At 40.3% G+C, this 27870-nt stretch overlaps 1 protein-coding gene across 1 annotated transcript; it reads left to right on the top strand.

The window, feature by feature from the left end:
- The first annotated feature begins 18194 nt into the window (after positions 1 to 18194).
- On the top strand, positions 18195 to 27613 carry LOC123388894 (protein FAM170A-like). The gene is made up of 5 exons (XM_045069319.1): positions 18195 to 18902; positions 20479 to 20601; positions 24298 to 24444; positions 25711 to 25857; positions 27105 to 27613. The coding sequence occupies exons 1-5, from the start codon at positions 18833 to 18835 to the stop codon at positions 27611 to 27613; spliced, it is 996 nt and encodes a 331-aa protein (XP_044925254.1). The 5' UTR covers positions 18195 to 18832.
- The last annotated feature ends 257 nt before the right edge of the window (positions 27614 to 27870 follow it).

Raw genomic sequence — 27870 nt, 5'->3', positions numbered from 1 at the left:
CAATGGTTTCCTCAGAAGGATCTCACCATGGGAGGAGTCTCCTGATCTTTTTTTTTTTTTTTAAGAGTTTGTTTATTTATTTGACAGGCAGAGATCACAAGTAGGCTGAGAGAGGCAGGCGAGGGTTGGGGGGGGAGCAGAGAGCCCGATGGGGGGCTTGATCCCAGGACCCTGAGATCATGACCTGAGCTGAAGGCAGAGGCTTAACCCACTGAGCCACCCAGGCGCCACTGCTTTCAATATTTTGAAATATGTAGGATTTAACACCAAAAAGATATCAGTTATCCATAAATTTATTTATAAATGTAATATCAACCTGATAAATACCAACAGAATTCTCTCATTTCTCACCTGCCCCTTTGGCATGATTGAAGCTGAAGGGGCACTGGGTAGGGGAGAAAACAGTGTCCACTTGATAGGCCATGGGAGAGTAGTGTCATCAAGGTGATGGACAGGGAATGCCCTGAGAGGAAGTTGGAGCAGCATAGGGAGTTGGTATCGGTGGGGCAGTCCTGAAGACACAGTGAAAGGGATTTTAGGAAATAAGGAATTTGGATCAGAAAGAAGTCAAATAGGGACCAGTATGAGGATGCTGAATGGTGTACGGAAGAGAGATTTCTGATGATAGAAACTCTTACGGATATAATCTTCTCCTGGAGATGTGGAATAGCCTTCTCAAGTTGAGGGTTATTCTAGATACAGTATGATGGTGGAGAAGGAGGAAAAATGCCCATCACTTACCTAAGCACATATGGCAGCCTTACCTGCATCAATGTGGAGTACTATGTGCTCAAGGGCAATCACTTTCAGAAATGCTCTGAGTGGACTCTGGTCACAGAGCTGCTGAGCTCTCAGTAATCGAACTGATGAGAACAGGGAAGGTATGATGGGGAAGCATTGTCATGAGGTAAAATAATACCTCATGAAGTAAAAGGAAAGTTCTGGTTTTGTTTTTGCAGTGTTCAAGTTTGCTGATCTCTGTACTCCTGGAAAACAGCAATGATTAAGAAATCCCCCTACCTTTTTGCATTCTGGGAAACAGCTTGATGCAAAGAACCACCCTTCTCTGCATGATGTAAGTTTTGCAGTGTTCCCCTCGATTACCCTTGACAAGTCTAGACACAGCAATTCTAAATCCCCATTCTTTGTCTCAGGAAAGATTAACTGCCCTATTTCTTCTCACTGATGGACCTGAACAAAATGCCCAGGCATGTGACTTCACTAAAGTTTAGCTGGACTCTTCTCCTCCCCTCTGATCTCTGGCTTGCTCCTGAGGTTCTCCAAGGCAGTGGAACATAAAACAGCTCTTCTTTTATGGCCCCTCCCAAGAATGAGGACCAAAGAGAAAGCTTACGGACATACATAAAAGCATTCCTTGCTCAACTGTCTGATCATGCCACCTGTTCATTCCCCCACACCTGGTTGTTTGTGGTCTTGTTTATTCCTCCCCAAAAATGTCCTTTCTGTCTGACCTTTAAGACACTTAGGGATCAGATGGCCAGTGCATTCTCTAATTGCAGTAGTCTCCCCACCCCCATAACATTTTCCTTCCTGATGCCTGGACTTCAGTGTGTTTTTCTGACACTTTGTAACTCTTGTTTTCTTTTGCTGTCTGACATCTGCAGTGTTGCTTGTTCTCCCAAAGTGATATCTGAAGAGTGGCTAAAGCCAGAAGAGGGCTGCAGATACACACTGGAGACCTCTCTTCACGGAGGTGGGAGGTGACAACAACGGCAGCTTGAAGTAATGAAGTCAAAGAATTTTCAGAAGAGTTCAGAAAAAGAGAATATACTTGGGTTAGAACCTTCAGGCATATTAGATATTCGAGGAAAATCAAGAAATCCTAGTACTGGTGACATTCAGACAACACAAGCGTGGGCACACCAACCCCTTCTTCATAGTGGAAAATACGTGTACAACTTGACTCCCCCAAAACTTACCTACGAGTTGCCCACTGTTGACTAGAAGCCCTACCAATAACATGAACAGTTGGTTAACACAGATTTTGTATGTTAGATGTATTCTCTACTCTATTCTTATAGTAAAGTGAGGTAGAGAAAAGTAAATGTTATTAAAGTTATAAGGAAGAGAAAATACATTTACATACTGTACTCTTTTAATAAAAAAAATCTGTGTGAAAGTAGACCTTTGGAGTTCCAACTCATGTTTTTCAAGGGTCAACTACAGAGGGAAAGCAATAAAGTAAGAAATCTTTCCTTTCCTCTTTCTGCTCTTCTTCCTCCTCCTTTCTTTTCTTTATTCTTTTTTAAATGATTAACTCCATGAATAATTAGACAATATAAAGGAATCCTTAAGCAGCAGTTATGATACAGTGGAAGGAGCATAGAAAATATAGATATTTGGAATCTTCTACTTTCACAATAGTTACCACTTTGACACTAAAAGTCATTTTATGTATTTGACAGTTAAATGAAGGGAGTAGAATTGGTATTGTGAACAGAAGCATCTAAAATGAAGTAAAAATGTCAAGAGGCCATATATTGGAGCCGGGGGGCCCTGAGCAGGTTAGGCTTATGCTCAATCGTACTTGGATAGAACATGAACTTTTTAGACTGCCAACCACAAATAGCATATCCTGTTGGTATTCTCAGAATGAGATTTATTTTGCCATACTCCAGCCTAGCAGTTAGCATAGTAACCTGGCCTATCTACCTATGTCTGTCATAATTTTTCCAAAACAACTTACACAAGCATTTGGTTTTGCCTTTATAAACTCTTTCTCCTCCCTCCTTGCAGCACATTTAATTTTCCTTCTGAATTGCTGACTCACTGATTCAAATTCCTAAAAACCCCAAATAAACTTTAGGTTTGCTTTATTGCCTAGGTCTTTCTTCTTCAAGGTATTATCTGTCTAAAAATCTAAAAATCCAAGTTCTGTTTTATCTTCAGCAGGATTCACTGGCTTTCATAAAATATGAAAAGGCTGCTGTCAGAGCTTCAAAGATGCAATACAGAATGTTATTGAAGTCAAGTCCTTAAAGAAAGCTTTGGAAGAAAATTATTCTAAGGACAAGTAACATAATGATTATGATTATGATACAAGTAAATGATGATGTGAAGTAATTATCTGAAATGAGCAAACATGAAAAGAAGCCATAATATTGGCAAACCAATAAATCATTTAAAAGAAAAAAAAAAAAAAAAAAAAGCCAAGATGGAACTTGGGCCCAAATGAGTGCCCATTTCAAATTTTCCATCATTGCCTTCTGAAAAAGACTTTGTAGTTCCCCCTGAACTCTAGAAGACACCAGCTGACCCCAACATAAAAACATTAAGTGAACAACAACAACAACCAAAAAACAAACAAAAAAGAGAGAGAGAACGTCTGAAAGCCCTGTTAGCAGTAGGAGTGATGGGGAAGAAAGATATGAAGAAGAAAAATTTTTACCATCTTTCCTGCCTGAGGATAGTGATTTGACAGTGGTGATGGCTTCTTCATTGGGAAAATTATTGTTCATATCGAAAGAGGGAAAGTGGTTGCCATTCTTCAGTTAAGGAACAGAGAAGCCCCAAAAATCATTACCCTAAAAAGACATCCTTGAAGCCTATGGAGTTAGAGGAAATGGTAAAAACTGTTCAAGGATTGAAGACAGGAAGTCTGAATCCATGCTTTCCTCTTCTTTCTCAGGATCCAAGAGCTCTGGAAAGACATTATGGGGAAAAACTGGCTCTGAATAGCAAAATGGCAGTTTGTCCTCAAAATAAACTTGAGTTCAAGAATCTGTCTCTTTAGGGGCACCTGGGTGGCTTAGTGGGTTAAAGCCTCTGCCTTCAATTCAGGTCATGATCCCAGGGTCCTGGGGTAGGGTCCCATATAGGGCTCTCTGCCCAGCAGGGAGCCTGCTTCCTCCTCTTTCTCTGCCTGCCTCTCTGCTTACTTGTGATCTCTGTCTGTCAAATAAATAAAATCTTTAAAAAAACAAGAAAAGAATCTGTCTCTTTAAAAATAAACAATTGCAGCTCATGGTTTATGGGAAGCAAGCAGGAGTTGCTGTTCTTTCGAATAACAAATTAGAATTGTTGTTTTTGGGGAAGAATGTACATTTGATGAGTGATTAGTGAATTCTCTATGAACATTTCCCTCTAAAATTTTTTTTTTTTACTAACCTTTAATTTATTTTTTATTTTTTATTAACATATAATGTATTATTAGTCCCAGGGGTACAGGTCTGTGAATCATCAGGCTTACACATTTCACAGCACTCACCATAGCACATACCCTACCAGTGTCCATAACCCAGCCACCCTCTCCCTATTCCCCTTCCCCCCAGCAACCTTCAGTTTGTTTTGTGAGATTGAGTCTCTTATGGCTTGTCTCCCTCCGGATCCCATCTTGTTTCATTTTTACCTTCCCTACCTCCCAACCTGCCCCCCCCCCCCCCCCACATTGCCTCTCAAGTTCTTCCCATCAGGGACATCATTGCAAATGGCAAGATTTCATTTCTTTTGATCTAGCTTATTATTTAAACATGTATTTGACTCAGCCTCTTTGGAGTAGTCCTGGAAATAAGTTTGTTTTGTCTCTGTTTTCTTTTTTAAGTGTGTTCAAGTTACATTTATGTAAGCCTTTCACAAACCAAGTATATATTTAAACTCATTTTCAGTAATGAAAATGAAATGATTTTGGATTCATAATTGTCTGCTATTTTTCATTTGTTTTTATCATGAAATACATTTCACTGGTTCAACTCTAGTGTGTTTGCCTTGAAAATAAATGTCAAGATAAATACAAAGTAATAATAGAAAATTATTTGTAGGAAATTATAGCAATTGAAAACAGATCAACTTTAGGGCCTCTGGGTAGTTCATTAGGTTAAGCATCTACCTTCAACTTAGGTCATGATCCCAGGGTCCTGGGATGGAGCCTCTTACTGGGCTCCCTGCTCAGCGGGGAGTCCTCCTCTCTCCTCCCTTTGCCTCTCCCCACTGCTTGTTCTCTCTCTGTCTCTCTCAAGTAAACAAAATATTTAAAAAAAAAATAGAAAATAGATCACCTTTGTTAAGTTATGCCTGTTAGCCAAACTAAGATAAACTGTTATTATGGGAAAAAAAAAAACTTTTATTATGGGTATACAGGTAAATTATACCAATAAAAATTATTTTTAAATGTAGTTTAAAAAATAAATAAAATAAATCCCTCAAGAAATCTCAAATGTTGGCACCAGGCATTTAGCACCGATGCCTCTGTGAAAAGATTTATGTTTGCAAACCATCTGTCAGTGAGTAACTACTTTCTCTTGGAGTGATTGGGTTAGTTTATTAAAAACTTGTAGAACGTTACTTTTTCCTTTTATGCAAACTCCCATAAAGAAACTTAACTACAGGTAATTTGACAAATGAAATGGTAAGTATCCTTTTATCACCATAGGAAGAAATGGTTTTATCACCACAGGTAGTGAAAGACAGCCATTGCCAGAAAACATGTAACTTTTGCATCTAATCAGTCAGAGCACCCATTTTAAAGTGCATTTAAATGAAAGTGGAAACATATTTATTCAAAGCAGCCCAATGCCAATTTTCAGGAGAATTTTACGAAAGCAGCGCTTTCATCAGATTATCAAAGGCAAGTGAGAATTGCCCTTTTGGACTTATAAAGGAGAAGAGAAAAGGAAAATTGACTTATATGACTAGCATCATTAAAATTAAGTAGGATGTGAAAATATTTACACAGAGTAAATGCTGCAAGTAAGTTAGCTATTTCAAATGTCTTCAGTTTGCACTGGCCCAACTCTCAGTGCTAAATCTTGACATTTTGACTTAGATTTGCAATTTTTTATACCCATCTTGTACAAAAACACTCAGCATACAGTTAGCTATTGATGCGTATTTATCGAGTGTTAACAATCATCCGGGAAGTGTATTAAGATTTTTATTACTTAATCTTCAACTCCATAAGATGGCCACCATATTAAGAGGAAGAAATCAGGGCACAGAAGGTACAACTCGCTTACTCAACTTCCAACAAGTACTAAGTGACAGATTTGGGATTCACACTGTGAGCTCAACTTCAAGCCTGTGCTCTTAAACTGCCCTGCCTCACAGTCATAAATCTGGAAATTTTAGGAAAGACCATTACAGAAATTAACCTCACTTGTCCCTTTTCCTTTTTTTTTTTTTTTTTTTTTTTTTGCTTTCTTTTTTCCTTGTACTCTCCCTGTACTTCTCCTTGGATAGCTTTGCAGCAGTAGGGAGATTTGTTAACAGGAGGGTGTGACATTTATTATTTAAATTTCCCCTTGACAGCTGGCATCAGGAAAGTGCCATTCTACTCTATATTTTTGACCTATAAAATCTGCTTTTGGGGAGTTAAAAAGATAAGCATTGTTGCGGCGCCTGGGTGGCTCAGTGGGTTAAAGCCTCTGCCTTCAGCCCGGGTCATAATTTCGGTGTCCTGGAATGGAGCCCCACATTGGGCTCTCTGCTTGGCAGGGAACCTGCTTCCTCCTGTCTCTCTGCCTGTCTCTCTGCCTACTTGTGTTATCTGTCAAATAAATAAATAAAATCTTAAAAATAAAAAAAAAAAAAAAAGATAAGCATTGTTAAAAAATCCCATAGCCGGTTCCTTAAGTCAAAATTTCCACTCATGCACTAACCTGCTAAGTAGTGGCTCTAGTAAGCTTACACTGTGTTTAGAGCAGCATTCAAAACATACCACAGCTTCTCCTGGTTCAAGAAGAAACCAATTTAATTTCATGTTAATTTAGCAGAAAGACTTTGCACACTCAATAGTCACATGACCAGATTGCTTAACTGTCGGAGGCTTTCTTAACCTTTCCTGTCGATAAATTATAACTAAGATCCTTTCTTTTCTGAGAAGAAATTATGCACATAAATGAGTTTTAAAGTTAAACTATTCTTTGTCAGAATAGATATGTTTGATGATGAGAAACGTTTCTCTTTATTTCAAAAGATTTTATTTACTTATTTGACAGAGACACAATGAACACATGCAGGGGGGAGTGGAAGAGGAAGATGCAGGCTTCTTGCTGAGCAGGGAGCCTGATGCGGGGCTCAGTTCCAGGACCCTGGGATCACGACTGGAGCAGAAGGCAGAAGCTTAACACCTGAGCTACCCAGGCGTGCCTGGAAACATAGTTTCTTCACATGCTGTGTTAATTAAAGCCAGAGAAAAGCTCATCACACTTCTGGTTATCTGAATTCATCTTTACTCATTTATGGATTTATGTATATTTTTTTCTGTAAATCTCAAATGTCTACTACTGTTGCTGATACTAGAGTTAGAGTAGTTAACAAGGTTGATCATAGATCCAGCTTCTATAAGGTTTACATTTGGATGGACATGTTATTTCTGGAGGATATTTTTTTCCTATTAAAAATTCAGTAGGAAGCAATTTATCATTGACTCGCCCAACTCTATGTATAATTATAGCTGTCCATTCAGAAGAATTTGTGAATTACTATCAATGTTAGAGAGTCTGGGTAAAAATAAATAAATAACCTGTGTTGACCTGTGAGAATGTCTTCAGATCAGGGTACCTCAGGGGGCAATCAGTTACATAATTAGGTTCATATGCATTTCACGATCATTAGATCCTGTACCAGGTTAAGTACGTAAGTAACATTATTGAATATGTTGCTGTGCTTTCACGGATTTCTTTTAGTTGATACTTCACGTAAGTACAACCTAATCCATTATCACATAAATTCCATCTTGTATTTATAAGAAAGCAGTCACATAGAACTTTATCAAGGCTTTTATACTTCTTTAAAACCTGGAAACTTGGAAAGATGTGATTACTTATTCTTAAGCAAAAGTACTTCAAAAGGAGGAAGGAATCATAATTATCCAAAGTTTGCAAACTGTTTTCCCCAGATTTACATGATTTTTTTTTTTTAACTTTTAGGATGAAGTTAGTGTTTTTGCATAAGTACTACGTACTAAGCTGGGAATTCAAAAGTTCTTGAAAATTGTAAGTTTAAAAATTAATCCATATTACTAAAATGTAACCATTTTCAACATCTGTGGAATATCAAGCTAGTTGAATATGTTCATCTGTGTCTGTGTACAAGTGGGCAGGTAAATGGACGGATGGAAAGAGGAGCAGAAGCTATTTTGTAGAAATTGAATTACAATACAATTATTTAAAATATTTAACTTAACTATACTTGAACTTACCAAAAAATGAAATGGGAATGAAGCTAGCAGTGCTGAACTTTAAATGTGTTTCATAAACACAAATTTATTCATTCTTTTTAAAAACTCTTTATAATTAAAGGTAAAGAGTTAAAATATACTGAGATCGGTATAATTTTAAGTTTCATTCTTAGATAGTATCAGTTTAATCCTGCCATTAAAGATGAAAGTAACACATCTGTACTCACCTCTTTCCTCTTAGATTTTGTAGCTATTTCTGTTTTGTAAACATATTTAAAATCTGCATTTACTTCGTAACCGTAATCTCTGTACTTGTTTTATTTTTGTATTTTGGATTTAATGGATCCACTGCCCTTCCCCAGTCACATTCATAATATTTGAGGGACTTTTAAAACACCATCTCCAGTTTGGCTGGGTTTCATTGTCATAGGAATTTTTTTTAATGCCTTTTCAGTTAAGACTCACAGATGATACAGTGTTGGGATTTCTGCTTGCTCTTAAAATTTTATAATTATCTATTTGTGGCTTTTTTTTATTCGTAAGAGGATACTGAGCACTCATTACTGTGTTAGACTAAGTGTACAGAAGATGTACACTTTGAAATTCCTGACCTGGGAAACTTTAAAGTTGAACAGTTGACCATATACTATACTAAATACAGTAGAAGTTATGTCCCGGATGTTGTATGGATTTTCAAAAAGGGAAGAAGTGTTTGGACAGAAGCACAGAGATGAGAAATAGTCATGTAGAAGTATCATCAGAATTTCGACAGTGTTGGGAGTACATGGTAAGACCCAGAAAGATGGCTGAAAGTCAGGGGCAGAAGGTGTAGACCAGTCCCTAAAGGTCTTGAAACCCAAACTTTCTTCATAAGCAGGTGTATCACAAAACTGTGTCCATCAATTCCAGCTCCGCTCCTACCCCACCCTGAGTTGTATGCTGTCGAAATTCAACTGCCTTTTGGCACGGAGTATTACATTTGTCCTTTTTTCACGGCATTTTTAAGTTGGCTCTATCACAGAGTTGACTTTTTCAGGAATGGCTCTGATAACACACATATTCCCTAAAAAAAAAAAAAAAAAAAAAAAAAGACACACGTTTGACAATGTCTGCCAGTTGCTTTTGCACTGGAGAACAATTTGGCTACAAATAATATCACAATTTCACACCTTCTTTCTTTCAATATCTACTCTACTATTTTCAAGCAATAGATTTTGCTTTATGGAATGGTGAAGACAGCTTAATGTTAAGCCCTTACAAGTGACTTGCTTCTTCTCTTAGAATACCGAAGAATTTTGTCTGTTATATCCTTTAAGATTTATCGGTGTGTGTGTGTGTGTGTGTGCATGTGCACATGCACGCGTGCGTGTATTGGGGGGTTATGAATTTCTCTAAGTTGTCATCTCTCGTTTTTTTTCCTGAAAATAAAAATGTGTACCCTTTCATTTGTGATTTCAGTTCTTTATGTACTCTGGGAATATTTTGCTGGATTATATCTTGGATAATTGTCTGGTTTATTTGTTAACCTCTTTATTGTTAAGTATCATCATCTGGCCTTTTTTAAAATTCATTGTCTTCTAATTAATTATATATTTCTCTCTTCCCTTTACACTCCTGTTAAATCAATATGCCAGGTGTTTTTTGTTTTTTGTTTTTTTTTTCATTTTGAAACCTTTCTTTCTGGTTCTAATTGTTTACTTACCCTGTTTTGACCTTGTTTAGAATCTTTATTTTCCCCTCATCTTTAAATTCCCCACTTTTATATCTTTGCATTGACTTGTCATCTTGTCCCGGAGCTCTTGTTTTGTTGAATCTAGTTGCTTAAATTCTGTAGCATGAGGACTTCTCTATTCCTTGGGTTGTGTTCAATTTCAAACTGGGGGTGGTTGCGTTATTTTGTCCTGTTTTTGTTTTACTCAGTGTATTAATACAGTGACTGTGCCTTTTTTCTGCGCCTATCACTCTTGTTTCATTTGGGATTTATATTCTTACCTCATCATATTTTACTATAGGTGGGAATTTCCTCAGACATCCTTTGTCTTTGTCTTGCTGTGGTAGCTGAAATATTCACTCACCTTGGCCCTGGAAGAAGATGTCCACTCCCCAGTCCCTAGAGCCTTTGGATATGTTACTTTAAGTGTCAAAAGAGCCTTCAGGAAGGGAGCAAGTTAAGGATTTTGAAGATAAGACCCAGATTATTTCTGGATTACCTGTGTGGCACTGGTATAATTGAAAGAATCCGTAGAAGAGGGAGTAGGAGAGTGATTCACCAGAGAAGCAGTGGAAGCAGATACAATGGAAGCAGATGTTGAAATGATGTGTTTTATAGACGAGGGGAGGGAACTAGAGCCAAGGAATGCAGGCGGCCTCTAAAGCCTGGAAAGGAAAAGAGATCCGATTCTCCTCTAGAGTCTCTAGACTGAACCGATCTTCCTAACACCTTGATTTCAGGCTCTGAGATCCGCATGGGACTCTGACCTCCAGTACTATAAGAATAAATTTGTATTTGAAGCCACTAAATTTGTTCCACTTTACTATAGCAGAAATAGGACATGGATACAGTAAAGGATCCTTAGGACAATTCTTTCTCTTAGATCTGGACATCATCTGAACCATTTTACTGGTGGGTGAAATTATTCTTTTTTTTCCCCTTCCTAAGAGTATTGACTATTAAGTTCATAATTCTCCTTAGCCACTAGCCTGGTCAAGGAAGCAGTTGTGATTATTCATTGATTATATATTCTTTTTATCTCTGTCAATCCCTTCCTGATGCCCTGCTCTGTGGACATGTGTTTTAAGGGGCATGACTTCTCTCTTTAGGAATGAATTCTGTCATATGTACCTACCATACTATGTTTGCCCATTCTTCTTGAGTTAGAAACTAAACTAAACTAAAATTACAGCTCTTTGCTAGTATAGATAATGGTATAGGTATAACTCTGTAACAATCCCTTTATGGAATGAGATTATAGGTCATGGGTTAGATGCTTATTTAATTTTGTAATAGTTCACTAACTGTTCTTCCACATGGCTGCATAAGACATTTTAGATCATGAAGATTCTTTTTTTTTTTTCTTAACCTGTATCCTTATAATCCTTTGTATAGTTTGACCTAATTTTTACCGGTGTGTCCATGTAAAATAGTATTTAATATTTATTTTCATTTTTTTCTGATAGCTAACAAGGCTGAATGTTTCTGGGTGATTGTGCCTGCCATTCAGTAGCTCAAAAGGCTGAGTCCCTAGTTAGTGAGGGGTATGTATAGAGACGGCTCCTACTAAGGCCAACGGAGACTGAAGGAGACATAGATCTTGGCCTGGTCCTAGTACAGCTGATAAGGTGGCAGTAAATGCAGATTATCCCTAAGGGAGGGGGTGTATGCAATGGTGAATGGGAGGTGGGATGGAACCCAGACTTATACCATGATCAGACCCTGCACAGAGCCCAGCTGTTTCCAGACGACACAGACTGGGACCTGGGACAGAAGCCTGGAAAGTGACACCTTCAGGCTTGACAAGAACAGGGCCAGGGAATGTATTCAGGGACTTTCTCTTTCCCCAAACCTCTGGGAAAATAATTAGTAAAAGAGTAGCAAAAGAGTGGCTTATTGGGTGGAGGAGTCAAGATGGCGGAGAAGTAGCAAGCTGAGACTGCTTCAGCTAGCCGGAGATCAGCTAGATAGCTTATCTAAAGATTGCAAACACCTGAAAATCCATCGGCAGATCGAAGAGAAGAAGAACAGCAATTCTGGAAACAGAAAAACAACCACTTTCTGAAAGGTAGGACCGGCGGAGAAGTGAATCCAAAGCGACGGGAAGATAGACCCCGGGGGGAGGGGCCGGCTCCCGGCAAGCGGCGGAGCAACCGCGCACAAAATCAGGACTTTTAAAAGTCTGTTCCGCTGAGGGACATCGCTCCAGAGGCTAAACCGGGGCGAAGCCCACGCGGGGTCAGCGTGGCCTCAGGTCCCGCAGGGTCACAGAAGGATCGGGGGTGTCTAAGTGTCGCAGAGCTTGTGGGTATTGGAACGGGAAAGCCAGCTACAGAGACAGAGCCGACAGTAAGCTCGCAGCTCCGTGTTACCTTGAACCGGTCGCAGGCTCGGTGAGCTCGGAGCGCGGCCGGAGGTCAGGCAGACGGGAGTAACTGGGCGCTGTTCTCTGAGGGCGCACTGAGGAGTGCGGCCCTGGGCTCTCGGCTCCTCCGGGCCGGAGACCAGGAGGCCGCCATTTGTATTCCCGTCCTCTGGAACCCTACGGAAAGCGCTCAGGGAACAAAAGCTCCTGAAAGCAAACCCAAGCGGATTACTCACCCCGGCCCCGGGTAAGGGCGGTGTAATTCCGCCTGGGGCAAAGACACTTGAGAATCACTACAACAGGCCCCTCCCCCAGAAGATCAACAAGAAATCCAGCCGAGACCAAGTTCACCTACCAAGGAGTGTGGTTTCAATACCAAGGAGAGCAGCAGAATTCCAGAGGAGGAGAAAGCCAAGCACGGAACTCATGGCTTTTTTCCTGTGATTTTTTTTAGTCTTGCAGTTAATTTAATTTTTTCTTTTTCATTTTTTTTTTTCTCACCTTCAGGTAAAATTTTTTTTTAACTGTTACCTTTTTTCTTTTTTAACGATTTTTTACTAGTTTATCTAATATATATATATTTTTTTTACATTTTTCTTAGGTGTTTTCTTTTTTTAAAAATTCTTTTCTTTTCTTTTTTTTTTCCTTTTTCTTTTCTTTTTGTTTTTTTTTTTTTTTTTTTCTTCCTTTTTGAACCTCTTTTTATCCCCTTTCTCCCCACTCACGATTTTGGATCTCTTCTAATTTGGTTAAAGCATATTTTCCTGGGGTTGTTGCCACCCTTTTAGTATTTTACTTGCCCCTTCATTTACTCTTATCTGGACAAAATGACAAGACGTAAAAATTCAACACAAAAAAAAGAACAAGAGGCAGTACCGAAGGCTAGGGACCTAATCAATACAGACATCGGTAATATGTCAGATCTAGAGTTCAGAATGACAATTCTCAAGGTTCTAGCCGGGCTCGAAAAAGGCATGGAAGATATTAGAGAAACCCTCTCGAGAGATATAAAAGCCCTTTCTGGAGAAATAAAAGAACTAAAATCTAACCAAGGTGAAATCAAAAAAGCTATTAATGAGGTGCAATCAAAAATGGAGGCTCTAACTGCTAGGATAAATGAGGCAGAAGAAAAAGAATTAGTGATATAGAAGACCAAATGACAGAGAATAAAGAAGCTGAGCAAAAGAGGGACAAACAGCTACTGGACCACGAGGGGAGAATTCGAGAGATAAGTGACACCATAAGACGAAACAACATTAGAATAATTGGGATTCCAGAAGAAGAAGAAAGTGAGAGGGGAGCAGAAGGTATACTGGAGAGAATTATTGGGGTGAATTTCCCCAATATGGCAAAGGGAACGAGCATCAAAATTCAGGAGGTTCAGAGAATGCCCCTCAAAATCAATAAGAATAGGCCCACACCCCCCGTCACCTAATAGTAAAATTTACAAGTCTCAATGACAAAGAGAAAAATCCTGAAAGCAGCCCGGGAAAAGAAGTCTGTAACATACAATGGTAAAAATATTAGATTGGCAGCTGACTTATCCACAGAGACCTGGCAGGCCAGAAAGAGCTGGCATGATATTTTCAGAGCACTAAACGAGAAAAACATGCAGCCAAGAATACTATATCCAGCTAGGCTATCATTGAAAATAGAAGGAGAGATTAAAAGCTTCCAGGACAAACAACAACTGAAAGAATTTGCAAACGCCAAACCAGCTCTACAGGAAATATTGAAAGGGGTCCTCTAAGCAAAGAGAGAGCCTACAAGTGGTAGATCAGAAAGGAACAGAGACCATATACAGTAACAGTCACCTTACAGGCAATACAATGGCACTAAATTCATATCTCTCAATAGTTACCCTGAATGTGAATGGGCTAAATGCCCCTGTCAAAAGACACAGGGTATCAGAATGGATAAAAAAACAAAACCCATCTATATGTTGCCTCCAAGAAACACATTTTAAGCCCGAAGACACCTCCAGATTTAAAGTGAGGGGGTGGAAAAGAATTTACCATGCTAATGGACATCAGAAGAAAGCAGGAGTGGCAATCCTTATATCAGATCAATTAGATTTTAAGCCAAAGACTATAATAAGAGATGAGGAAGGACACTATATCATACTCAAAGGGTCTGTCCAACAAGAAGATTTAACAATTTTAAATATCTATGCCCCCAATGTGGGAGCAGCCAACTATATAAACCAATTAATAACAAAATCAAAGAAACACATCAACAATAATACAATAATAGTAGGGGACTTTAACACTCCCCTCACTGAAATGGACAGGTCATCCAAGCAAAAGATCAGCAAGGAAATAAAGGCCTTAAATGACACACTGGACCAGATGGACATCACAGATATATTCAGAATATTTCATCCCAAAGCAACAGAATACACATTCTTCTCTAGTGCACATGGAACATTCTCCAGAATAGATCACATCCTCGGTCCTAAATCAGGACTCAACCGGTATCAAAAGATTGGGATCATTCCCTGCATATTTTCAGACCACAATGCTCTAAAGCTAGAACTCAACCACAAAAGGAAGTTTGGAAAGAACCCAAATACATGGAGACTAAACAGTATCCTTCTAAAGAATGAATGGGTCAACCGGGAAATTAAAGAAGAATTGAAAAAATTCATGGAAACAAATGATAGTGAAAATACAACGGTTCAAAATCTGTGGGACACAACAAAGGCAGTCCTGAGAGGAAAATATATAGCGGTACAAGCCTTTCTCAAGAAACAAGAAAGGTCTCAGATACACAACCTAACCCTACACCTAAAGGAGCTGGAGAAAGAACAAGAAAGAAACCCTAAGCCTAGCAGGAGAAGAGAAATCATAAAGATCAGAGCAGAAATCAATGAAATAGAAACCAAAAAAACAATAGAACAAATCAACGAAACTAGGAGCTGGTTCTTTGAAAGAATTAATAAAATTGATAAACCCCTGGCCCGACTTATCAAAAAGAAAAGAGAAAGGACCCAAATAAATAAAATCATGAATGAAAGAGGAGAGATCACAACTAACACCAAAGAAATACAAACTATTATAAGAACATACTATGAGCAACTCTACGGCAATAAATTTGACAATCTGGAAGAAATGGATGCATTCCTAGAAACATATAAACTACCACAACTGAACCAGGAAGAAATAGAAAGCCTGAACAGACCCATAACCAGTAAGGAGATTGAAACAGTCATTAAAAATCTCCAAACAAACAAAAGCCCAGGGCCAGACGGCTTCCCGGGGGAATTCTACCAAACATTTAAAGAAGAACTAATTCCTATTCTCCTGAAACTGTTCCAAAAAATAGAAATGGAAGGAAAGCTTCCAAACTCATTTTATGAGGCCAGCATCACCTTGATCCCAAAACCAGACAAGGATCCCACCAAAAAAGAGAGCTATAGACCGATATCCTTGATGAACACAGATGCGAAAATACTCAACAAAATACTAGCCAATAGGATTCAACAGTACATTAAAAAGATTATTCACCACGACCAAGTGGGATTTATTCCAGGGCCGCAAGGTTGGTTCAACATCCGCAAATCAGTCAATGTGATACAACACATCAATAAAAGAAAGAACAAGAACCATATGATACTCTCAATAGATGCTGAAAAAGCATTTGACAAAGTACAACATCCCTTCCTGATCAAAACTCTTCAAAGTGTAGGGATAGAGGGCACATACCTCAATATCATCAAAGCCATCTATGAAAAACCCACCGCAAATATCATTCTCAATGGAGAAAAACTGAAAGCTTTTCCGCTAAGGTCAGGAACACGGCAGGGATGTCCATTATCACCACTGCTATTCAACATCGTACTAGAGGTCCTAGCCTCAGCAATCAGACAACAAAAGGAAATTAAAGGCATCCAAATCGGCAAAGAAGAAGTCAAATTATCACTCTTCGCAGATGATATGATACTATATGTGGAAAACCCAAAAGACTCCACTCCAAAACTGCTAGAACTTATACAGGAATTCAGTAAAGTGTCAGGATATAAAATCAATGCACAGAAATCAGTTGCATTTCTCTACACCAACAGCAAGACAGAAGAAAGAAATATTTAAGGAGTCAATCCCATTTACAATTGCATCCAAAACCATAAGATACCTAGGAATAAACCTAACCAAAGAGACACAGAATCTATACTCAGAAAACTATAAAGTACTCATGAAAGAAATTGAGGAAGACACAAAGAAATGGAAAAATGTTCCATGCTCCTGGATTGGAAGAATAAATATTGTGAAAATGTCTATGCTACCTAAAGCAATCTACACATTTAATGCAATTCCTATCAAAGTACCATCCATCTTTTTCAAAGAAATGGAACAAATAATTCTAAAATTTATATGGAACCAGAAAAGACCTCGAATAGCCAAAGGGATATTGAAAAAGAAAGCCAACGTTGGTGGCATCACAATTCCGGACTTCAAGCTCTATTACAAAGCTGTCATCATCAAGACAGCATGGTACTGGCACAAAAACAGACACATAGATCAATGGAACAGAATAGAGAGCCCAGAAATAGACCCTCAAATCTATGGTCAACTAATCTTCGACAAAGCAGGAAAGAATGTCCAATGGAAAAAAGACAGCCTTTTCAATAAATGGTGCTGGGAAAATTGGACAGCCACGTGCAGAAAAATGAAATTGGACCATTTCCTTACACCACACACAAAAATAGACTCAAAATGGATGAAGGACCTCAATGTACGAAAGGAATCCATCAAAATCCTTGAGGAGAACACGGGCAGCAACCTCTTCGACCTCTGCCGCAGCAACATCTTCCTAGGAACAACGCAAAAGGCAAGGGAAGCAAGGGAAAAAATGAACTACTGGGATTTCATCAAGATCAAAAGCTTTTGCACAGCAAAGGAAACAGTTAACAAAATCAAAAGACAACTGACAGAATGGGAGAAGATATTTGCAAACGACATATCAGATAAAGGACTAGTGTCGAGAATCTATAAAGAACTTAGCAAACTCAACACCCAAAGAACAAATAATCCAATCAAGAAATGGGCAGAGGACATGAACAGACATTTCTGCAAAGAAGACATCCAGATGGCCAACACACACATGAAAAAGTGCTCCATATCACTCGGCATCAGGGAAATACAAATCAAAACCACAATGAGATATCACCTCACACCAGTCAGAATGGCTAAAATCAACAAGTCAGGAAATGACAGATGCTGGCGAGGATGCGGAGAAAGGGGAACCCTCCTACACTGTTGGTGGGAATGCAAGCTGGTGCAGCCACTCTGGAAAACAGCATGGAGGTTCCTCAAAATGTGGAAAATAGAACTGCCCTATGACCCAGCAATTGCACTATTGGGTATTTACCCTAAAGATACAAATGTAGTGATCCAAAGGGGCACATGCACCCGAATCTTTATAGCAGCAATGTCCACAATAGCCAAACTATGGAAAGAACCTAGATGTCCATCATCAGATGAATGGATCAAGAAGATGTGGTATATATACACAATGGAATACTATGCAGCCATCAAAAGAAATGAAATCTTGCCATTTGCAACAACATGGATGGAACTAGAGCGTATCATGCTTAGCGAAATAAGTCAAGCAGAGAAAGACAACTATCATATGATCTCCCTGATATGAGGAAGTGGTGATGCAACATGGAGGCTTAAGTGGGTAGAAGAAGAATCAATGAAACAAGATGGGATTGGGAGGGAGACAAACCATAAGTGACTCTTAATCTCACAAAACAAACTGGGGGTTGCCGGGGGGAGGGGGTTTGGGAGAAGGGGGTGGGATTATGGACATTGGGGAGGGTATGTGCTTTGGTGAGTGCTGTGAAGTGTGTAAACCTGGTGATTCACAGACCTGTACCCCTGGGGATAAAAATATATGTTTATAAAAAATAAAAAATTAAAAGATAAAAAAAAAAAGAGTGGCTTATTGTAAAAATATATGAGACTATTCCCAGCAGTGGGGGAAATTCAGTGTATTTTTAGGATTCTATAGAATTACTTCCTCAAATACACGCCTACAATATATACTTCAGCTGTAACTGTTTCACACAAGTTACATAGTATTACTAATAACATCTAACACTAACTAACTGTTTTCTATCATTCAGGCATGGTTCTAAGCCTAGTTCTCTCAGGTACCACCTTATCTTCTCTGTGGGGAGACTTAGTAATGTGGTCACTGTAAACACAAAGGAATGTAGGAATGTTCTTTGTTTAATCCAAGTCATCTATTCTCTTGTTTGGATATCAAGTGCAAGTTATACAAATTCAAGTTGAGGATAGTTTCCACTGGATGACACAATTGCTCTAGTCTGTTGGTTGTGGCAGTCCTTCAGTCCTGTGAGTACCAGCTGGGCCCCTGGGATACAATGATGTAATCTTTAGGTCATAGAATAGTGATGCTGACTTACATCATAATAGCCCTTGATGGTATATTGAGTGCTGGTCAGGACAGTGGTCTAGTGAGAAAGTAGTTTCTCAAGTGATTTGTTGTTCTTGATCATACTGGTTTGATTCTTTGTTATCATCAGTTGAGTTTTTGAAAGTAGAATTTCAGAGAGAAAGGTACTGTCTGGAGTCCCTCTCTGAAGAGGTGAATCATGAAGAGGAAACAAAAAAGGAAACATCTGGAAAGCCCATCGTCCCCCCCAAGTGCCAAAAAGTCAAGAGGTATGTGTTAAGCATATTCCCTGAGAATAAGGTAAGAAGGAATTTCCTCTAAAGAAAGAGGGAGAGAGGATTCGTAGCTGCAGAAAGGGAGAGGAAGAGGGAAGAGAGGGAGGGATGTGTTTATGCTGGTCTTTCTGAGGACTCAGGTGGTCTGAGAGTAGAGAAAGTTCAAATCCTTGTCTCTGCAGCTGAGGACCTGTGCTATCTATACATGTCTCCCTGGGCTACTGCATCATATGGTGGTTGATTAGTACAAGTTTTATTGAATTATTTTCCTTTATGTTATTTCTGCCTAAGGGCATCGGTTAAGTATATGATGTTATTAAAAGCTTTCTAGTAGTACATTCTCCTGTTAATGAAGAAGAAAATGTGACTCATGGAGGTGAGGAATAACTTTTAAAAAGCACTTAAAACTGGTTGTACAGGGATGAGAGTATAAGGTGAGAATTTATTTACTCAGAAGCAAGAAAATTGTTTTGTCTCAGAGGATGAGAAAGTGAGTGTGGGGCTCCTATGTGAATTGTAAGGAACGGGCAGAGCACACGCACACCGCTGTTTAATGATAAGTTAAATTGAGGAAGTAGTTTGTTTCTTTCTGAAGAAATGGAAAACTGAAAGAGTTCTGGTTACTATGGAGATTAAAAGTAAAAACAGGTAACTGCTGTGAGTCAGAAACATTGTTCAGTGGTGGGGGGGGGGACAGATCAGAGCTAACCCCAACGTTCCACGTGGTGTCTCCTACTCCAGGTGGATAACTTGGTATTTCCAATAATGTTTGGGGTTTCTGGGAAGTGAGGTTGTCTGCAATTCACCTTCAGTAAAATTCGTGCATGTTGAGAGCTGTTCCTGAGTGTAAAGTAAACATGCACTCACAACCATGTGTTCACATAGATACACGTATAGAACATTAATACCCCAGGAAAAGGTAATTATTATCAAACATAATTGTCCATTTACTCTGTACCAGGTTTAATTATTTGCCTCTCAAAAACACATCATATCCCCGCTTCATTAGCTAGAGTAGATCTGGTCTTTGAAGCGAACGCACAAATAAATCTATTTCTTGCTTATGTAACAATTCAGAGTATAGTAGGGCAAGTCTCCTGGGCTGATGGAGACTTTGTTTTCATTAACAGGAGCTTTCAAATAGATGCTGGGTGATCCACATCTTAGCTGGGAAAGTGAAACGTGTGGAGGGACATAGAGGAGGTATTTATGATTCTGTCTGGAAGTGGCACATGTCAATTCCACTCATTGTTCAGTTCAGAAAACTTAACCACGTGGTCAGAATTGCTACAAGAGTTGTCAATAAATGCAATCTAGTAGTATGTCCAGGTAGAATGGAGATAGCTTGCACTTACTGTTCTATTTACAAAGAGCACGGCTTATACAAAGCCAGTTACTCCTGATATAAACACAATAAATGAACCATATCAGGCCCTGAAAATGGAGGCCATGTGTATTCACTAAACATCTCACGTTGTGGACTCTTCTTGTTTGCTTTATGGGTGGATAAGCACACAAACACTTAATGTGGACCACATCTCTCTTATTTTTATGTAATTGAATTTACAAGAAGATCTGGAGAATCAACAAAAGGCAGCGGCCTCAAATTCAGTCCAGATGACAAAGAAGGCTTCATCTTCTTCCTCAGAGTATTTCTCCATCAACTCTTTGGAAAACAAGCTCACTGGTGCTGGTAAGGAGAGTGTGTTGAATATATTGTGACTTACTGCACAGCCAAATTACCTTCTTTTATTCAACTTTCAGTAAAAACACCAACCATGTCAAATTTCTACACAAGACTTCTATAAAGCACAGCAGACCCCGAGGCAGACAGGGTGGGCATGAGGCGCTCCCTCCATCAGGGTTTGAGGCGTGTTGAGTGCTGCGGTAGTGGGAGCAGAGGGGGTTGGCCTGTCACAGTGAGGAATAGGTTCTTCATTGCTTGTCTCATTTGAGGTTATAAATCTCTAGGAGTTCAGAATGCAGAGGGTAAAAGGGTAACAGATGTGAAGGAAGGCAAATGGTACTGAAAATCCTAACCACAGTGAATGACTATCAGGAGCCATAGTAGCAGCATCCAGACAGAAAGACAGGATAGTGCAATAGGCCAATTCTTTGCCCAAACTAAAGATAACTATTTAGGGCAAAATAAGTATTTGCATGGGGTGTGGGGAGAGTGGAGAAAGTAGAATAGGGACAAGAGTCTAAGAGGGGAACAGATTGGGACCAGCAGTTTTTATGACTTATTCAGTTTTTTAGGACCATCAAAGTTACACACACATTATCCCCAACCTGGCCACTCTTTGGAAGACAGTCTTCCAGACCATGAGGCAAAAAGTGAATCACCTGTATCAGAATACTTCACCTGTTACTCCTCATTCTCTTAAGAAGAAAGGAAGGGCATTTCAAGTCTAGGCAGATGAGGGAAGAGGGGGTCTGAATAGACCTATAGACATGCTGCTCAGCATCTCTCCAAAGCCAGAGGGAGAAAGGTGCACATGAGGCTCAGTTATAATCTTATTCTCTGCCGTGATTTGGGAATATGAGTCTCCTGTTTCTGTACCCTCAATAGGAACTCATTACAAGCACTTCACTTTTAGCGGGTAGAGAGGAACTGTGTGCCTACATTGTGGGGAAGATATCACTTATTGAGGGAAGAAGTGGAATTCATAGGCACAGTATTCACAATTTGTGTAGTGTCAGTTAAACCTAAAAGGGAAGAATAAATGTAAAATGAAACCATAGCTTGTAGTACTCTAGCATTGTTGTAGTATGCTCTAGAAATATCAAACTGCAGAGTACGTAAAAGCTCCAAATTGATAGTCATCCACATTAAGGTTCCTATGCTAATGACTTCCTGAACGTGAACTCAGTCTAAAACTACAAAGTACACAATCTAAGAAAGGTTCTGCAAACATAGTGAATATTAAGGTTTAACATCAAAGAAGATCATTTAATTGAACAGTGCTATAGGGATGGTAAATAAGAATGTTTACAGTTAATAAAGATGTAAAGTCATAAAACACTACAAAGAAAAAAATATTTAAAAAACCTAAAGTTTTAGAAGTGAAAAATAATGTTATAGAAATTATAAATAATGTGACACACAGATCACTTTTAATAAAGGGAAGACATACTGCTGTACGTCTCTAGAAGGATGCTGCAGTGTCACCCATGACACTCATGCTACCTTCACATGCAATGGCCATGTCACCTCTGCAGTCTTTGCATAAAATTGTTGAGGAAACGTGACAGACACATACAGCAGACTGTGTTCACAAACATGGCACACATACTAAGTCCCTAGAAAATACACCACCCCCACTGAATTGTCTCATTTCTAAACCAACATGACCTATCAGACACACTCCAGCGACCTAAGAGAAAAGGTAGTTGCATTTTGTGAAGTAAAAATTGAGTTATAAGCTTCCCTGAAGTTTTTAAACCAAGGAGGAGATGTAATATGTGTTTGAGTTAATTTCTAAGGAACAAAAATGGACCTATTTCCTGAACATTAAGTTTAGAAACGTAGATTAGGAGGAAGAAAAACTAACCAGTGATTTTTGTGATATGTTTGAATTCATGGCAGAGTTAGAGATGATCCTAGAAATACACATATTTTACCAGGGAAATAACCAACAGCCTAGAATTTCGCTGTTCATTGGTAAGGTTTAGAGGTAGGCTTATGTGTACGGTGAGTGTAGATGCAAAAATTAATCAGAACAGTGTGTGGGAATGTGAGGAGGGTGACACCACCAACTGGGCCAAGTGACAGCTGAGCCATTTGGCAGTCAGTACCTCCTAGGAGGGGAGCTGTGCCCAATGTGGGGAGGTGTGGCCTAGAGTCAGCCTTGGGAACTTACTAGAGCCTCCTGGTCCTGCAGAGCTGTGCAGCAGAGCCCTCAGGTAAGGTCCGACCCAGGTACCTGAAAGAGGAGGCCAAGGAGCAGTAGTGGAAGTCTGTCAGTTCCTTCCTGTAAATTCGAACCCTCCCAGGAAGCAACAGAACTTTCATATCATAAACCACAGCTGGCAGACCAAAGACCTTTACTGACATGCTCCGAATTTATTCTTGTGGTAAACAGAATAGTCAGAGGGCAGGCATCTTATTACCATGTACTAGGCAAGAATTTTGAGCCTCCATGATCCATGGCAAAAAACAACATAAGGCTTTCAGAGGTAACCAGACATTTCATTCCAGAAAATGTTTTTAGATACCTAGATTTTAGAACTTCAAACAGAAGCTGGACTATAATCTTCATGGGTACAAGTGCCATGTGGTTTATCATACATGCTATTTCTTGAATGTTTAGTGAAGGAAAAAAAAAAAAAATTAAGAAAAAGTCACCTATCTGCTCTTCCTTCTCTTTCTCAGAAGTTTTAAACACATCTGAAGATATTTTATCTGGACCCTCTGGGTTGGCCCAAGGCCATGGCCAGATGGCAGCAGATGCAATCTCACAATACTCTTGTTTGTCTGCAGACAAGCTTTTTCACTGTGGTTTGTGGTGGGGGAGAAGTAGGGCTGAAGGGGAATCAGGCAGGGAGGTAAGGCAGCATGTTAACTCAAAATTAGAATTAAGTGCCCGTGCTCAGCTATGGCCATAAATGGCCCCTTTGCTCAAGGACTGCCCAAGGTCACTGTTCTTAAATAATAGGCAGAGATGTACCATGTCAGGATCCCGGTCTTCTTTGGAAGATGCTCTTAAATGATCTGAATAGGAAGATTAAAAATCTAAGAGAAATGTAGAAATACAATTCTGGAAGAGGAGTTTGGGGAAAGTTAGTGAAGTCTTAATTTGAACATCTCCAGCACCAGGATTCCCAGGAAGACCTGAAAATTTTTTTTTGTCTATATCTATAATATCATTATATCTATCTATCCTCTCTCTACATATATATGTGTGTATAGATAGACACCAACATAGAAGTAGATAGATACACTTGCAGAATTCTTCATAAAACTTGTACTACCCCATCCTCCCTAATTACACAGTTTCTCATGAGGAAAATCAAGCTGAAAATACCCAATGTTAGTGACTCCATACTGTTTCAGAGACATGGTTCTTTCTACATCTTCAGTGCTCTATACACATTTCCAGAAATCCTACATGCAAGGTACTCAGTATTATGGGTATCCACCAAAAACATAATTTTGATCATTGTTATTTACTTCTCTTTTGGAGTAAGTGAAGTTTTAAGAGGTAAACTCACCTTAATATTAGAGTTTTCTACTGAGAAAATCACTTAATTTCCGTGAGAGCAAGTGTCACGTGTGGTAATGTTGTCTAACTTAGAGTGTTTACTCAGTGTGGCACTTCTGAAAGGATACAGACTCCAGAAGATGCCGCATCTCAATATATTGTTTTATTTTTATTCCATTCACCAGAATTCAAGACCACCCAGGAGGTCGGAGCCCATCCCACGTCCTCTGCCGTGGTCCCTCCTGGTGGTGAGGCTGCAGAAGAATCATCTGCCTCATCCTACTACACCTGTTTTTCTTCCATATCGCAAATCATTAGGGCTAATCAGGATGGTAAGGGAAATACACAGGTGGGGTCTGAGCATGGATGGGAGGTACAACTGAGCTGCTCAGCCCAAGCCCTCTTATTTAAGTCTCCACTTAAAAATCTGAAGAGGGCTTCAGGGCAGAGGCACTAAGACTGAAGGCTCTGCAGAGGGACAAATGGGAATGTGCCTCCAGGGTTAGGACCCAGTTACTCGTGAGAGTGCTGGGACAGCTGGGGGCCGGGAAGAGCACTGTGCTGGTGTGGGCCTTTCATCATAGTCTTCCCCCTCAGGTGAGCATAGACTCCTCACACACACTCCTGCATCCGTCTGCCTTCCTACCAGTTATGGTCCCATTTCTCCTTCCCTTTGCTTTTAGACATGCCTTCATTCTTCATCAATCTTCCCATTCTCTTGTATGTGAGGGTGCAGCTATGCCCTCATACCCTCACTCCTTCACACAATCAGACTCACCCATTTACACACTAATGCCATACGGAATTTACATCCCCTCACACCAATCACCTGGTTTAAACTACCTCACACTAAGCCAAATTGTGGAAAATTGGTACACCCCCTGAGAGGGGTGCACCTTCATAGAGAGCCTTACTCATCCATGTGCCACTTCATGCACGAAGACATGAGCTGCATGTCTTTACAGAGCTGCATGTTCGGGGAGCCCAGGTCACTTCTGGTAACACTCTAAGTCCTGTTGTCTCATGACAAGAAACGGCACCAGTCCTGCACTTGTACATATGCTCTGCCACACTGTGGAATACGCATGCACACACTCATCCGCCATCACCTTGCACCATCATCAGAAACACTCATCAGGGTCTCCTGGGTGGCTCAGTCATTTGGGCAGCCAACGCTTGGTTTTGGCTCAGGTCATGATCTCGGCATCATGTGATCAAGCCCCGCGTCAGGCTCCATGTTCAGCAGAGAGTCTGCTTGTCCCTCTCCCTCCACCCCTCCTGTCTCTCTCAAATAAACAAAACACTGAAGAAAAAAAAAAAAAAAAAAAAAAAAAAAAACCCCACCACCACTCACCAACTGTGTCCCAAAACACACTTGCAACTCCACAAGACACACCACACCCTCATTCCCACATAGCTAGACCATGTACACACCTCAAAGCATAGCACTCAGACACTTGCTCTGTGAGAGCAAGTGTCATGTGTGGTAATGTTGTCTAACTTAGAGTGTTTTACTCAGTGTGGCACTTCTGAAAGGATACAGACTCCAGAAGATGCCGCATCTCAATATATTGTTTTATTTTTATTCCATTCACCAGAATTCAAGACCACCCAGGAGGTCGGAGCCCATCCCACGTCCTCTGCCGTGGTCCCTCCTGGTGGTGAGGCTGCAGAAGAATCATCTGCCTCATCCTACTACACCTGTTTTTCTTCCATATCGCAAATCATTAGGGCTAATCAGGATGGTAAGGGAAATACACAGGTGGGGTCTGAGCATGGATGGGAGGTACAACTGAGCTGCTCAGCCCAAGCCCTCTTATTTAAGTCTCCACTTAAAAATCTGAAGAGGGCTTCAGGGCAGAGGCACTAAGACTGAAGGCTCTGCAGAGGGACAAATGGGAATGTGCCTCCAGGGTTAGGACCCAGTTACTCGTGAGAGTGCTGGGACAGCTGGGGGCCGGGAAGAGCACTGTGCTGGTGTGGGCCTTTCATCATAGTCTTCCCCCTCAGGTGAGCATAGACTCCTCACACACACTCCTGCATCCATCTGCCTTCCTACCAGTTATGGTCCCATTTCTCCTTCCCTTTGCTTTTAGACATGCCTTCATTCTTCATCAATCTTCCCATTCTCTTGTATGTGAGGGTGCAGCTATGCCCTCATACCCTCACTCCTTCACACAATCAGACTCACCCATTTACACACTAATGCCATACGGAATTTACATCCCCTCACACCAATCACCTGGTTTAACTACCTCACACTAAGCCAAATTGTGGAAAATTGGTACACCCTGAGAGGGGTGCACCTTCATAGAGAGCCTTACTCATCCATGTGCCACTTCATGCACGAAGACATGAGCTGTATGTCTTTACAGAGCTGCATGTTCGGGGAGCCCAGGTCACTTCTGGTAACACTCTAAGTCCTGTTGTCTCATGACAAGAAACGGCACCAGTCCTGCACTTGTACATATGCTCTGCCACACTGTGGAATACGCATGCACACACTCATCCGCCATCACCTTGCACCATCATCAGAAACACTCATCAGGGTCTCCTGGGTGGCTCAGTCATTTGGGCAGCCAACGCTTGGTTTTGGCTCAGGTCATGATCTCGGCATCATGTGATCAAGCCCCGCGTCAGGCTCCATGTTCAGCAGAGAGTCTGCTTGTCCCTCTCCCTCCACCCCTCCTGTCTCTCTCAAATAAACAAAACACTGAAGAAAAAAAAAAAAAGAAAAAGAAAAAAACCCACCACTCACCAACTGTGTCCCAAAACACACTTGCAACTCCACAAGACACACCACACCCTCATTCCCACATAGCTAGACCATGTACATACCTCAAAGCAAAACACTCAGAGAATTCTGAAATATCACATGTGTATATACTTAGGCTCCACATGTCTGCATAGGAATAGTCTCATGGGCATCTCGCCTCCTCCGGATACCGCGGACTTATTCTATTTTTCTTACACTTGAAATTTTCTTTCCTAGGAGCTCCTCAAACAGACCAGCTTGTTTCTTGTTCCAAGAAATGTGAGACTTCCTCACACTTTCTATATAGCTCCTTTACTTTGCAGCTGGCTAATGATCCTAAGCCTTCTGTGTCCTCTGCAAACACAGAAGAGGAAACATTCATGAATGTCTACTATATGAATGTAAGAACAAAAAGGGGTGTGGCTGTCCTCAATGATGAGCAAGAAAGCCTGGAGCCTCCTACTACCAAAAAAAAAAAAAAAGAAAAAAAGACCTTTTCTGATCTCCAGGGAGCAGTCACCCCCTCTTGCACTACTAAGGAGCCACCAACTTGCAGTGCATCCAGGCAGACAATAGAAGAGCAGGAGAAAGGGAAGGAGGCTGACAGTCCACCAGTGCCTCCAGCTGCCGAGGAATATCCCAGGGCCAAGACGCCTGAATGGCTCGTGACCCTGGATAGTGGCTTCAGGTGCATGGCCTGCTGCCGGGTCTTTTTCCTAGCTTGGAGGTCCTCCAGGAACACGTGAAGCATGGAGTCCGTGAGGGCTTCAGCTGCCATACTTTCCATCTGACCTTGACTTTGCTGGAGAGAAAGAAAAGGGTAGAGAAGGAAAAGAGTAGGCAGACAAAGAATACTAAGAATACTGGCATATAGATGCCAGAAAGCGAAAAATTTTGGCCTGAAGTTGTCTTCATACAAATAAACAGAACTCTTTCTAGTCCCTCCGGGAGAAGCAGTAGAGTAGGCCAGACTCTACTGAGACGGGCTTCATCTTCTCTAAGA

Source organism: Mustela putorius, unplaced genomic scaffold (assembly GCF_011764305.1).
Source record: "Mustela putorius furo isolate JIRA1106 unplaced genomic scaffold, ASM1176430v1.1 tig00003923_pilon_pilon_pilon, whole genome shotgun sequence".
Taxonomy (NCBI): Eukaryota; Metazoa; Chordata; class Mammalia; order Carnivora; family Mustelidae; genus Mustela; species Mustela putorius.
Note: the sequence above shows the minus strand (reverse complement) of the source record. Positions and strands in the feature narration are given on the sequence as shown.

Excerpts from the sequence above, each read along its gene's own strand:
- LOC123388894 (XM_045069319.1), top strand. The coding sequence starts at position 18,833 with ATGAAGAGGAAACAAAAAAGGAAACATCTGGAAAGCCCATCGTCCCCC. Across the intron at positions 20,602-24,297 it reads AAACAAGCTCACTGGTGCTG|AATTCAAGACCACCCAGGAG; the intron begins GTAAGGAGAGTG and ends TCCATTCACCAG. Across the intron at positions 24,445-25,710 it reads CATTAGGGCTAATCAGGATG|AATTCAAGACCACCCAGGAG; the intron begins GTAAGGGAAATA and ends TCCATTCACCAG.